At 34.6% G+C, this 14,905-nt stretch overlaps 1 protein-coding gene across 4 annotated transcripts in view; it reads right to left on the reverse strand.

The window, feature by feature from the left end:
* The window catches only part of STAG2 (STAG2 cohesin complex component), a 120,610-nt gene that overhangs the window by 30,738 nt on the left and 74,967 nt on the right, over window positions 1-14,905 (reverse strand). For all 4 annotated transcript variants that reach the window (XM_059050058.2, XM_059050056.2, XM_059050053.2 and 1 more), the window contains exons 13-22: window positions 13,466-13,573; window positions 12,401-12,512; window positions 7,815-7,932; window positions 7,286-7,389; window positions 6,144-6,236; window positions 5,908-5,997; window positions 4,913-5,116; window positions 3,109-3,179; window positions 2,695-2,782; window positions 2,522-2,602 (exon numbers count right to left, since the gene is read on the reverse strand). In XM_059050058.2, the coding sequence (XP_058906041.1) occupies window positions 2,522-2,602; window positions 2,695-2,782; window positions 3,109-3,179; window positions 4,913-5,116; window positions 5,908-5,997; window positions 6,144-6,236; window positions 7,286-7,389; window positions 7,815-7,932; window positions 12,401-12,512; window positions 13,466-13,573 (1,069 nt within the window). The remainder of the gene's footprint in view (window positions 1-2,521; window positions 2,603-2,694; window positions 2,783-3,108; window positions 3,180-4,912; window positions 5,117-5,907; window positions 5,998-6,143; window positions 6,237-7,285; window positions 7,390-7,814; window positions 7,933-12,400; window positions 12,513-13,465; window positions 13,574-14,905) is intronic.

The following is a 14,905-nucleotide window of genomic DNA, read 5'->3' on the forward strand; positions in this document are numbered from 1 at the left end:
AGGGCTTCCCTGGTGGCGCAGGGGTTGAGAGTCCGCCTGCCAAAGCTGGGGACACGGGTTCAAGCCCTGGTCCGGGAAGATCCCACATGCCGTGGAGCAACTAAGACCATGTGCCACAACTACTGAGCCTGTGCTCTAGAGCCTGCGAGTCACAACTACTGAAGCCTGTGCGCCTAGTGCCTGTGCTCCGCAACAGAGAGAAGCCCCCACTCGCCACAAATGGAGAAAGCCTGCGCACAGCAACAAAGGCCCAACACATCCCTAAATAAATAAATAAAATAAAGTTTTTTAAAAAAGTAAAAAAAAAAGAAATGGTAAAACTTATTTAAAAAGAAAAAGACAGGGTCTTCCCTGGTGGCGCAGTGGTTGAGAGTCCGCCTGCCGATGCAGGGGACACGGGTTCATGCCCCGGTCCGGGAAGATCCCACATGCTGCGGAGCGGCTGGGCCCGTGAGCCGTGGCCGCTAAGCCTGCGCGTCCGGAGCCTGTGCTCCGCAATGGGAGAGGCCACAACAGTGAGAGGCCCGCGTACCGCAAAAAAAAAAAAACCAGGTATATTCCTGATAATTAGCTGCCATTTAAAAACATTGTTTATATCATCTTTAACTCAGCCTTTTTCAATTTCCATTTCTCTGTTCATTCTGTAATACACTTAATTTACTATGTATTTAATATTGTAGGCCTAGTACTTAAAATCCTCAGACTATTAGTACATGTATATCATTAATGAATATATAAATACTGGTGGTGTAGTAAATATATGTTTTCACAAAGCTGAGTGTTAGAATATTCACTCAAAGCCAAATATCATAATATAGAAAAAGCATCTGTATATAAGAATAAAATTTTCTCAAAAAAAAAAAATACCAGGTATATTAACGGATAATATCCTACATGATCTGGGTCCTTTAGAATGAGAAAACTTATATGACTATATATGGCTATCCATATAAATCCACTACGTCACAATGCTTAACAAGTAAAGATTTATGTTCCATCCTTGCTCTGTAATTTGATGGGTGGCCGACTGATGAATGGAATAAAATAAATGATAAAAAAGGGACAGCATGTTTCATTTTTCACTTGTAGGATAGTGGTTATGCTTTTTAAAAACAGAGAGGGACCAAAGAAAAATTAGTTTTGTGGTATTACTCCACTTAAGAAAAAAAAAATTTTAATGTCTCATAAACCTACACTAAAAGGATGAATTTTTTCTTTTTCTAAATTTTTTTAAGAATTTTTTTCTTTTTCTAAATATTTACACCAGTTAATTTAAAATAGAAAACTACTTTATAAAGATCAGCCACACTAATTTATTTAAGGCATAACCTGTGGCCCGTCTCCTGATACTGGATGCCAAACGATAGAGTATCAGTATACATTTGGTATATGTAATAGGCAAGTTAAATAAAAACAGGTTTAACTTAGAGATTGATTTGGTGAAGAAAACTCATCCAAGCTTCAGTAGAAATAACTTTTGCATTTAATAACCTTCATTTTTACCCTCTTTCCTCTACTAAAAGTATTACCTTTTTTCCCATGTTAATTTTTAACTCAATGCTTTTGATTTAGGTGAGCAATCATATTTGCTAATACAGTCACTGTTCCTACTACAAGCTTGATATTGAATTAAAAACTTTTTGGGTGTCTGACAAAAAGTACACTATTTTAACAACAGTACTACATTGTCTTTTCAAGTGGGAAAATATCCATTGGTAGATATAATTGCATCTTGTGCTTAAAAACCTCAAAAAAATTCTAAAATTATTCTGTGATTTTATGCAAAACAAACTGATTATCAAGAGGATTCCTTTCTGAGGAAAATAACTATGAACAGCTAAATTCTATAGCTTATAGAAATTACTTAATATTTATTAAAATGTGCCCAAATAATATTTAAGGCAACATTTACTACTACAAGTACGAGTTTAAGTTTCTAATTTACAAATGAAAAAGGCAGTACTGTTTAGTTCAATTACTAAACACATCAAGGATTACCATTACAGATAAAAATTTGAAAGTACTATGACCTAGTAGCTGGCACATTACACTCAACCAGAAAGTGATTTATCATGAGTGTGGAACATCAGTACAGAGATCCTGATCCTGAGTATGAATAAGGAGATCCCAAAACAATACAAGGCATAAGATCTAGGGACAGGTGGTTTATAGTAATTAATTTATATAACCCAATAGCTGTATCTGTATGTTTCAAAGGCTCTTGGTCATGATTTACAAAATCTGTAGTTCTTTACGTAGCCAGCACTTTTGAGAATGATATGGAAATCCATAAATTATGCCACGAACAAATGTGATTTTTTAAATTTAGAATCATACCCTAAACAAAACATATTAACGTTCTTTCACTGAATATACATCAAACTACAAATAACTGTTTTTAAAAGTACACATGCCTAAACAGTAGATTAGAAATAAGCAAGATTTTATTGATATGTCTTATGTTTAAGTTTGCTGAAAAGTTAATGCTATTTAATAAAGACGCCACTGAACCACCACAAACCTTTGTAGAGCTGCTTTCAGTTATCTTTGCAAGCTGCCAAAGGATTACATAGTGAGTGCATTGCAGTGCATGAATAACAATCTATAAAAGAACAAAGAGAATACAGTTAAATTTTAAAAGTCACAAGTCTTCTTTCTCAAAGTTAAATATGTAACTTGTAAATAAATAAAAACCTGTTCAGGCATGTCTCCATTTTCAATTCCGGTTTTCAATAGTTTGTAATTACAAGCAAACAAATCCCACTTTGAAAGATCATGGGCACTGTAAAAAAGAATTCAGTTATATTAAAAAGTTAAGCTTAATCACACTTGTTCTGGACTTGAGTGTTAACAGAATACTATTAAAGTAAAATGTAGTAAACTTTCTAAAATGCGCCCACAAGAACAACAAAAAAATGTGTATTTAAAAAAAGTAAATTAGTTGATAATTTGTTGTTCCCCAATTTACAACATGACTCTATCAAGTACTTTTTTCCCAAAAGCACAAGAAATCCAGCAAAAAATCTAATACTATAATCCCAAAACATGCAATTTGGTTCTGATTTTGCTACAGTCTTAAGAAATCAGAAACTTTAAGATTCAACTTACTTATGAAAAGCAGTGATTCTCTTCAATGTTGACAATACCTGATATGCATCATCTTCATCAGGTTCTTCACCCTATGAATGTTAATTATATCATATTAAACATTAATAACCACAAAAGTGAAAAATCTTAGGCTATCACATTGGTGATTTCCACACCTTGAAAATAAAGAATAACCTAATTAAAAACCACAAAAAAACTTTGTCATTCAATACTTAGACCTGGCCAAATTTAAAGCAATGTGGCCAGAATAATGGGTCAACACAGAGTTGTTGTAACAGATACATTATACCCAAGAGAGAAAAACTGAATGACATTCTCCTTTTTTCCTTTAAGTGATCTTGACACAAAACAACGAAGACATCTACTCTTTCACAGTAATAAATGCATTGGGACAATAAAGAGAAATATATTAGAGGACAAGCAAGAGATCATAAAAGATAATACCTAAAGGACAAAAATCTACTAAGTAAATGAAACATAGTGCTCAAGAAAGATATATCAGACCAATTAAAATTAATTTGGAAAAAAATCCTCTGCATAAGGACTAGATATACTAATCCTTTTTCTGGGTATCAACTTTCCAATTTAGAGTAACTTAAGTTTTTGAAAATTTTATGAGTTTCATTATAAGAAACTTACAAATTTTAAAAAATACTATCGAACTTACTGTATTAAACCCCAGGTCTCTCAAAAAACTGCTTGTTTTTCACCATCAATTTTTATACAAGGTAAGTAATTAAACTTAATTAACAAACCATAGCTTGATTTTAAATTAACTTGTCCTAATCAGAATCATATCCAGCCAATAGTAGAGCCATTACAATTTTTAAGAATGTGATCATTGTACATCAACATATTTGCACAAACCTCCAATTAGGCAAAACATAATAAGCATGAAACGTTATACACAGAAATAAGGAAGTTAAAGAAGTAACGGCTAAACAAAATAACTGGAAATTATAAAAGTCCATATCATTTTTATAGCATTAATGACAAAAGTGATGTGGAAAAGGCTAAATGCATTAATTTGAGAATCACAACTTTTTACTTTATGCAAATCAATTAAACTGTTAAGTGTACCTTTCCAGAAAAGATAAAAATCACAATAAAAATACAAGTGTATTTGAGTACCACACTTAAGCCTCTTTGGAAATACAACAGAACAACAAAACAACAAAATGGACAGTGGCTATAATTTATCAAGGCTTTATAATATCAAAGACCATAAATAAACTTTCAGGGCTTCCCTGGTGGCACAGTAGTTGAGAGTCCACCTGCCGATGCAGGGGACACGGCTTCGTGCCCCGATCCGGGAAGATCCCACATGCCGCAGAGCGGCTGGGCCCGTGAGCCATGGCCGCTGAGCCTGCGCGACCGGAGCCCGTGCTCCGCAATGGGAGAGGCCACAACAGTGAGAGGCCCACCTACCGCAAAACAAAAACCCCAATTTTTGAGGTTACATGGCCACAGTCTAGCTCAACTTTTCTGTTCTGTTAACACCCTGTTCCCTAACAGCCTCTTGTTCAACTAAACCCTGGAAACTTCCCAGATCATTTCTTTAAATTAAAAAAAGGGGGAAAGATGTTAGCTTTGCTTTCACCTTCTCTTAGTCGCAGATTCTTGCCACCTTCCTATTTTGGTGGATGAATAATAGTATCACGATGAATCATAGAACAAAAAGTCTGAATGACTTTTCAACAGACTACTAGGGATTATCACCAAGACTGGTGACTAATTTGATTCCGGGGGGTGGGGTGGGGGGTGCGCAGTGGGGCACAGCTGACAAGATACTTGTAATATATACCTCTTGCAGAAAATCTTCAAGAAGCCGGTTAAATTTATCGGCCAACTCGTCTATCAGTTGACTTCTTGAAATATCTACTCTGTTGAAAATTGTGAACTCTTCATTACAGAGTGCGTGATAAGTTTTAGAACATGCTTCCAAAACATCTGTATCTGTGTGCTTCTCTACAATATTCCGGATCTGTCGTAATAAGGCATCCAAATGCTGCAAAATCAAAGTTTTCTTCATTAAAACTAAGGTATATATGATAGGCATAAAATGACTACACAACCGGGATGAAAAGCTTCAAACACAGTGACTTTACAACCAGCAGGGCATACATTAAGTTCTTCTAATCATAATAAATAAATGCACTGACCCACCCAAACTTACTTCCCCAACTTCAACAGGAATATTACCTATCTCATAGGGCCTTGGTGAGATGTTAATACATATAAATACATATGTTCCTGGAACACAGTAAATGTATTCAATGGATATTAGCTGCTTTCATTTTGCTTTTCATTTTGCATTTGTTATTATCCAGTTACCCACCCCTAATCTCCATAAATGCTCAGTGATATAGTCACATAATGGCTAGCAATGATGGTATGGATATGGGCATGAATCAAAGGAAAACCTCATTAGTGCCATTCTCTAAATCCACCTTATCTAAAATATATATGGCATACAAGATACAGGTTTCCTTTTACATTAAAAGTTACAAAAACATATTTCAAAAATATAAATAAACAATATGATGGGATGAACTAAGTTAACAATATTTCGGGGCTTCCCTGGTGGCGCAGTGGTTGAGGGTCTGCCTGCTGATGCAGGGACACGGGTTCGTGTCCCGGTCTGGGAGGATCCCACATGCCCTGGAGCGGCTGGAACCGTGAGCCATGGCCGCTGACCCTGCGCATCCGGAGCCTGTGCTCCACAACGGGAGAGGCCAAGAAAAAAGAAAAACCACACCAATTTTTCTTCAAAGTTTTTTATACACAGAAACACCATACCTTTTCTAATCGTCCAGTGGTATATATTTCCAAATCAAAGTATTGTGGCAATTGCAACAAGTTAGTCACCTTTTCAGCATCTACAGAGTACTTTGAAATAAAAAAAAAAAAAGAAAATCATGTCAAAAACATCACAAGAATGGTAAGTAAATATTATAAGTACAAAATTCTGTGTGGCACTTCCAAACAAAACTTGTAATTTCTTAGTAACACTCCTGATACTGACACAAACTTACTTTAGCTAATAACTGAGGAAGGGCCACAGCAAAAAGTTCAGTGATTTTTGTCCTGTCATCCAACTGGGTCTTCTTCTCCTTTGCTGTTAGCACCTAGGTTAACACAACAAAGTTTCTAAGTATTTATTAATAAGCCCACGGACACTGTTAGGTGCTCAACTTTAAGTTAAGATATCCAAAATAAGTAATAAAATGACATTTTAAATGATGGATACAAGAGTTTCTACTATAAAACTTGAAACCCAAAAGTAACAAAGAGAATAGCTTGCACATTATATTTTTTAAAAATAGCAACACTTTGAATAGGTCTAGAGGCAAAATCAATACCCAATTAGATTAACTAACTCTACTTTGGATGAAAGGAGAAGCAGTTAGGAAATGTAGTTTAGGAGCTTTAGGATTGAGTAGGATTTCAGTCTACTATAAGTTGTGCCATGATCCATGAGTTATGAATTCAACATAAGTAACGACCAGCAATTAGAAAAACAAGGAAAATAAACCACGAAAAGAAAACAAAGGAAAATAGAATGCATCACATAAGTTGCAGTATTGTTTGATGAAATTCTGTTTCAGTTATACACAAACACATATATAGAGATGTATACTAGGTCACAATATAAAAATGTATTTTTGTGCTTCACAAAGTTTGAAAGCCTGTGCAATTCTGGTCTACAATACAAATATATGTGAACTTTGAAATAATGCATTAAAATCAAATCCCAGGAAATAGGAATTTCCCCCATTTTAATGAATGATTATCCTGTCTTTATTTCTAACTTCTATTAAAAGAAAAAGAAAGCAAATCTATAAATAAACCAAAACAGACAAATACACCATTCTAAAATGTTGCACAACATGCGGTCTTTAAAGGCAAGGACTGTCAATCACTGTATCTCCTGTAGTTACTGTCAACCACTGCATCTCCTGTAGTTAACTCACAAATTATCTTATGGAAGAAACGAGGATTTCGCAAATTGCTAATGCTTTAAAATTTACTTCTAACACATATTTATAAGCAAAGATCGCCTGAAAAATAAAATTTAAGATTCAAAAATTTGATTATATGGTTACAAATAAGAACTTTAAAAAAGATATTGAAAAAGAGACATATAATTTAGAATACTGAAAATATGTTGGCATACCCTTTTTCCTGTCCCTCTCCCCACAGGAGGATGACATTCAGCAGCTTGCCTAATGGTACAAAGCATTATTTCAATCAGAGCACTCTCTTGTCTGTCCGTTAGCGCTGAAAAAAAAAATCAGAAAGTTAACCTATTTCTTTTTTTTATATGCCATTTATAATATTACATAACAGTTCCTTCTGCCTGTGACAGAATCTGACCTAATGTACTAAAGAAAATCCCATTACTATATCACAAAAAGGATCAGAACAAGTTAAACCTTCCTAAGCATTACAAATCTGTAAAACAGTGCTCCACAATTTGAGAAATGAAAATATGAACAGATACAAAAAAATATATAATAAAACAAAATAAAGAATATTGACAGCAACTACATCTTTCTACATAGCATAATATTCATGTGTATGAAAACAAAATTATTCAAAGACTTTGAATCATTATTTTAATGCTAAAAGATAAAGAAATGGAATAAGTAAACTATTTTCAAAATTATCTAGATAACAAAAATACCATAATTAAACATCCTTACCTTCCTCTCCACTAAGTGGCTCTTCCAGCAACAAGCTATTCATACATTCCCAGTCTTTCAGCAGCTCAGTAGCACAGTCCCACATGCTATCTACAAGGTATGCTGCGTGCTCATGTAACTAAAATTTAAAAAGTGCAATGAGCTCTTAGACAAATATCATACTAGCCTTAATCAAAAGAATGGAAGCTTTGTTGGCACCATGTGCAAACTCAAACAACAATTTGTTTTTTGAGGTCAAATGGAAGAAGGACAGAGAAGAACTGCCTTAGCTTGCTATGTATAAGTAAACCCTGCTAGGCAGTAACATTTCTCACAATAATCATTAAATCATTCACATGAAAATTATTTTTGAAGAGATTATATGCATGCATATTTAGTACCTGACTCAATATAGTCATCCTTCTGTATCTAAAGAGGATTGGTTCCAGGACCCCCCTCAGATTTTCTGAGGATGCTCAAGTTCCTTATATAAAATGGTGTAGTATCTGCACATAACCTATGCTCATCCTTCCATATACTTTAAATCATCTCTAGATTACTTATAACACCTAATACAATGTAAATGCTATGTAAATAGTTGCCAATATACAGCAAATTCAAGTTTTGCTTCTTGGAACTTTCCAAAATTTTTCAAAAAATATTTTCAATCCACTATTGGTTGAATCCCCTGTTGGCTGAATCCACAGATGCAGAACCCACAGATATGGTGGGCCAACTGTATTACAGGGGTGAACTACTCTCAGTTATAAAATATATTATAAATTTATTGTAACTTAATGGGAGCTGTAACGATTACTTAAAATACAAAATACATGATTACTTATCAATTCAATATATAACTAAATCATTTCTCTTCATTCTGTGAAGCTTAAAAAGGCCCTACAGCTTCCCGACTCATTTTAGGGGACAAGCATTACCATGATACCAAAACCCATCAAAGACATTACAATTAAATATATATATATACCAACACCCTGCATGAACATGGAGAAAATGTTCTCAAAAAATTTGCAAACTGGGGCTTCCCTGGTGGCGCAGTGGTTGAGAATCCGCCTGCCGATGCAGGAGACACGGGTTCGTGCCCTGGTCCGGGAGGATCCCACATGCCGCGGAGCAACTAAGCCCGTGAGCCATGGCCGCTAGGCCTGCGCGTCCGGAGCCTGTGCTCCGCAACGGGAGAGGCCACAACAGCGAGAGGCCCGCATACCGCAAAAAAAAAAAAAAAAAAAAAAAAAAATTTGCAAACTAAAACCAGCAATATATAAAAAGGATAACAGATCATGACCAACTAGGGGTTTATCCTAGGAATGCAAGGTTGATTCAACATTCAAAACAACAATCAACATAATTCATCACATTAATGTAATGAAAGATAAAATAATCATCTCAAGGGATGAAGAAAAAAGCACTGGACAGAATTCAACATCCATTCATGATAAAACGTCTCAGCACCCACACAGCTATGGATAATTAATCTTCAACAAAGGAGACAAGAATATACAATGAGGAAGAGACGGTCTCTTCAGCAAGTGGTGTTGGGAAAGCTGGACAGCCACATGTAAATCAATGAAGCTAGAACACACCCTCACACCATACACAAAAATAAACTCAAAATGGCTTAAAAACTTAATAAATATAAGACAAGACACCATAAAACTCCCAGAAGAGAAAGACAGGCAAAACATTCTGGCATAAATCGCACCAATGTTTTCTTAGGTCAGTCTCCTAAGGCAATAGGAATAAAAGTAAAAATAAACAATGGGACCTAATCAAACTTATAAGCTTTTGCAAGCAAAGGAACCCATAAACAAAACAAAAAGACATCCTACAGACTGGGAGAAAATATTTGCAAATGATGCGACTGAAAAGGGCTTAATTTCCAAAATATACAAACAGTTCATACAATTCAATATCAAACCAACAACCCAATCAAAAAATGGGCAGAAGACCTAAATAGACATTTCTCCAAAGAAGACATACAGATGGCCAAGAGGCACATGTAAAGATGCTCATCATTGCTAATTATTAGAGAAATGCAAATCAAAACTACAATGAGGTATCCCCTCCCTCACATCAGTAAGAATGGGCATCTTTAAAAAGTCTACAAATAATAAATGCTGGAGAGGGTGGGGAGAAAAGGGATCCCTCTTAACACTGTTGGTGGGAATGTAAACTGGTGCAGCCACTATGGAAAACAGTATGGAGGTTCCTCAAAAGACTAAAAATAGAGTTGCCGTATGATCCAGCAATTCCACTCCTGGGCATATACCCAGACAAAACTATAATTTGAAAAGATACATGCACCCCTATGTTCACAGCAGCACTATTTACAATAGCAAAGACATGGAAACAACCTAAATGTCCACTGACAGATGAATGGATAAATAAGATGTGGTATTGACAGATGAATGGATAAAGAAGATGTGGCACATATATATAATGGAATATTACTCAGACATAAAAAGAAACGCAATTGAGTTATTTGTAGTGAGATGGATGGACCTAGAGTCTGTCCTACAGAGTGAAGTAAGTCAGAAAGAGAAAAACAAATACTGTATGCTAACACACATATACGGAATCTAAAGCAAAAAAAAAGGTCATGAAGAATCAAGGGGCAGGACGGGAATAAAGATGCAGACCTACTACAGAACAGACTTGAGGACATGAGCAGGGGGAAGGGTAAGCTGGGACAAAGTGGGAGAGTGGCATGGACATATATACACTACCAAATGTAAAACCGATAGCTAGTGGGAAGCAGCTGCATAGCACAGGGAATCAGCTTGGTGCTTTGTGACCACGTACAGGGGGTGTGATAGGGAGGGTGGGAGGGAGAGAGATGCAAGAGGGAAGAGATATGGGGATACATGTATAGCTGATTCATTTTGTTATAAAGCAGAAACTAACAAACTATTGTAAAGCAATTATACTCCAATAAGGATGTTAAAAAAAAATAGACTCCATGCTTCCACTGCAGGGGGCACGGGTTCGATCCCTGGTCAGGAAACTAAGAGCCTGCATGCCCTGCGGGGCGGCCCAAAGAAAAAAAACAAAACAGAAAGAAAGAAAGATATGTGTGTGTGTGTGTGTGTGTGTGTGTGTGTGTGTGTGTGTGTGTGTGTGTGTGTGTGTGTATGTGTGTGTGTGTGTGTGTATACACACAAACATACAATGGAATATTACTCAGTCACAAAAAAGAATGAAATAATGCCATTTGCAGCAACATGGATGGATCTAGAGATTATCATACTATGCGAAGTCAGTCAGAAAGAGAAAGACAAATACCATATGATATCACTTATATATGGAATCTAAAATATGACACAAATGAACATATCTATGAAACAAAAACAGACTTAACAGAGAACAGGCTTGTGGTTGCCAAAGGGGAGGGGAGGTGGGGGAGGGAAGGACTGGGAGTCTGGGATATTAGCAGATGCCAACTATTATGTATAAAATGGATAAACAACAAGGTCCTAGTACAGCAAGGGAACTATATTCAGTATCCTGTGATAAACCATAACAAAAAAATATGAAAAAGAATATACATATGTATGACTGAGTCAATTTGCTGCAGAGCAGAAATTAAACACAACACTGTAAATCAACTATATTTCAATAAAATTTAAAAATCTTCTCAGCCAAAAAAGGTATAGGAGGAAACATCCTCAATATAATAAACAGCTACACAACACCTATAACTAACAACGTAATTAATGTTGAAATATTGGATGCTTTTCCCCTAAGATCAGGAACAATCCAAAGCTATCTACTCTCACCACTTCTATTCAACATTCTACTGGATGCCCTAGCCAGTACAATAAGGCTGGGGAAAAAATGGCATAAATGTAGGAAAGGAAGAAGTAAAATCATCATTATTTGCAAATGACTTGATTGGATATTATAGAAAATACTAAGAATTTTTTTAAAAACTTACTTTAAAAAGTGAATTTAGCAAAATTGCAGATAAGAGGTCAATATGCAAAAACCAACTGTATTTCTATATACAGAAACAATTAGAAAATCTAATTAAAAGGCCCTAACACTGATTAAATAATACACATATACTAAAAATGTATATTGGGCCCTCTCAAATTCTGGTGAACATGTAGGTTTTCAACCTAAGGGAGACCTAAAAGAGCTGATGTTAAATGTAAATCTGTATCTGCAACAACAATAATAATCACAGGTACCAAATATTGAGAACTAACAAAATGCTAGGTCTGTGCTAATAGTTTTACATGGATTATCTCAGCGTTATCTAAGAAATTATTATCCACATTTTTACAAGGAAAATGGGCTTAGAAAGATTAAGTAACTGAATCAAGGTTATACAAATAATAAGTAGGGAAGCCCAATCGGTAATCAGGTCTTTCTGGCTCCAAAATTCTTGCTCTTAGCACTACATATAAATATACTATTTGAGTATCTTACTAACACAGAAAAAGGGGTTTTTTTTGGTGTGGAATTGGTAGAACTCTATTTTATCCAACATTCACTGTGATATTTGGAAGATTTTAAGATTTACATCACTTGAACCCCACCTCCAAATTGTTTTGAACATAACTATAACACAAACATCAACTAACCTCACTTTCCAGAAAGAAAAAAACCAATGTCTTAACAAGGTTGGCATTTGGACCTTGTCGTCCCCTTCTTTTCATCATTCCATCCTCCTCTGGATCTCGACGACTGAAGAGCCTATGATAAATGCAAAATACTTACTTTTAAAACAAACAAAAATTTCCTAATTTTAAAAAAACTGTCTGAATTCCATATTTAAGCATTTAACAAAGGAGTGCATGGGAGCTGGGTAGGTACAGTATTTTCCAACTTTATACTAAGTAATTGCTATAAACCTTTTACACTTCACACTTGGTGGTACTTCTAAATCCTTTTAAATTAACTTCTCAAGTTAGCTGCATTGTGAATTATTTCTTTTTAAAACCCTTACTGCATTTTAAGCAAGCATTTCTTTTTATAAAAGTATCACAATGACTAACCTATACCATTTATGCACATAAATCTATGATAAACATTCTTCTCTTTAAAAATGACATGTCTTTTCCTTCTATCCTTCTTGCACAATTTATCCCAAAGTCTGAACTTAGTGGCCTCTTTCTACGGGTATCATGATCATTCTTCCTTATAAGCAACAAAAGTTATCACTGGATAACAATGAATAGAAAACTGTAGTGTAAATGTGTTACACCATGTACTCTTTCTAATAAATGCTTCACCTCAAATGAGCATTTTAATAAAATCTTTAAGATTTTACAATCTTAAAATCTTAGTTTAGTCCAAGTGGTTCAAACTGTTCTCTTTAAAAACCATTACGTAACATTTGCTAAATATTTTCGGTGATTAGATATTCACACTGCTATCTATACTACCTAATCTGAGGTGTTAAACAGCAACATAAAAGTAAAGAGACTTAAAGATTCTTGTGGTTCTTGTATCAAACTGTTATCAAAGTACTCGAAGTAAAACCTTTTATTATTTTGAAAAATATTTTTTTGTAATGTAAAAATAGGCTTAAGACCAGTACTGAATAATTTTTAATAAGTTATATATATTAATATGAATTATAACACAATAAATTACTTCCATTAAAGTATACTTTAGAAAAATGAACAACAGAAATACAGATTTACTTTTTGTAGAGAAATTCTCCAGCTGCTACTGCTACTGGCCGATGAGCTGAATAAACCAGATGATAGACATTTTCACAATCTTCTGCAGTAAGAACTTCTTCACTACTCCTAAAAGGAAATAAGCAATAGCAGTTTTCAAAGTAATGTTGTAATTTTAAGCATACTGATTACAAAAATTCATATTCACACATTAAAAAATAGTACACTTTCACTTTTAAACTTGTGTTAAAAAAAAAAACCTTCATTAAGAACTTCTGTTGAAAGAAGAAATCAACCTTATTTGATTATCATCTATCAGTAAAAGCATCCCCTGACAAAACAGCTGAGTATTTTGTTAACACCTAAGATCAATGGGAGGTAAAATTAGAGTGAATACCGAGTATAATGAAACATATACTAAGAGAAATAACAATGTGACAAATATGCTAAAGGGAAATGAAGACAAAATAATATAAACTAACGTAGGAAAAAAAGTGGTGGTATGCTAAGAGCTCATGGAGTTAATAATCAGAGAACATTTTGCATGTATTTCATAGTAATATTAAGGCAAGAGACAATATTGCAACATTAAAATATACTAACACCCCAGTTATCTCACAATGAAGAATAACACTTCATTCACCATGTACTAAACACCATATAAGGCAATGCAAAAGCATTTTAGCAAATAATTAAAATTTAAGTGCCAAAGACCTTTACAATGTATCATTAAAAAAATCTTACTAAAATGCAGTGCTCATTTTACTGACCTTATTTTAAAAGAACAAAATAAACCTAACAAAATCTTGGTAAATCAAAGTCATTATTAGGCCCATCAACCAAAGTACCCCAGGGTAAACCTTGTTGGGTGCTTCCATAGTGGGACTCTGCATTCTAAGTCCTGACCTCTGGCACCTCTTTCCCTCCTAATATGCTTTTAGTCTATTGTGAGATAAACAATCTAGGTTTTTACCACTAAATGTAAATTAGGAACCAAAGGACCACCATCAGAGAAAAAAGCCTAAGGATAGTAGATGGTTAGTTCAAGAGCTCAGATCCTTTTTGGTTTTCTGCTGTGCACAAGGTTTCCAGAAGTCTGATGTCTAAGAAAGTATTACTTCTTTTTGAGAAAAATGAAACCAAAATGTTAAAAGTTTCAAAAGCACTTTAAATTAACTCGATGTGTAATACTGGATCGTTTTTAGAAAAACCACTTGTGCCATCTTATAATAAAATATATACATATACATATATATTGAATCAAATCAATGAAACTATAGTAAATGTATAGTAGTTCATTCATTTTAACCAATAAGGAATGTTCCTGACAAGTTTCAGTTATTAGGTATATACATGGCTGAATCAACAAAAATGGCCATTACCCTTCATTAAAATGCCAGAAACAAAAAAAAAGATGTCCACAGGGTATTACGGAGGAAGAGGGGAGAAGCTGTAGAAATA

The sequence above is a fragment of the Kogia breviceps genome, chromosome X (assembly GCF_026419965.1).
Source record: "Kogia breviceps isolate mKogBre1 chromosome X, mKogBre1 haplotype 1, whole genome shotgun sequence".
NCBI lineage: Eukaryota > Metazoa > Chordata > Mammalia > Artiodactyla > Physeteridae > Kogia > Kogia breviceps.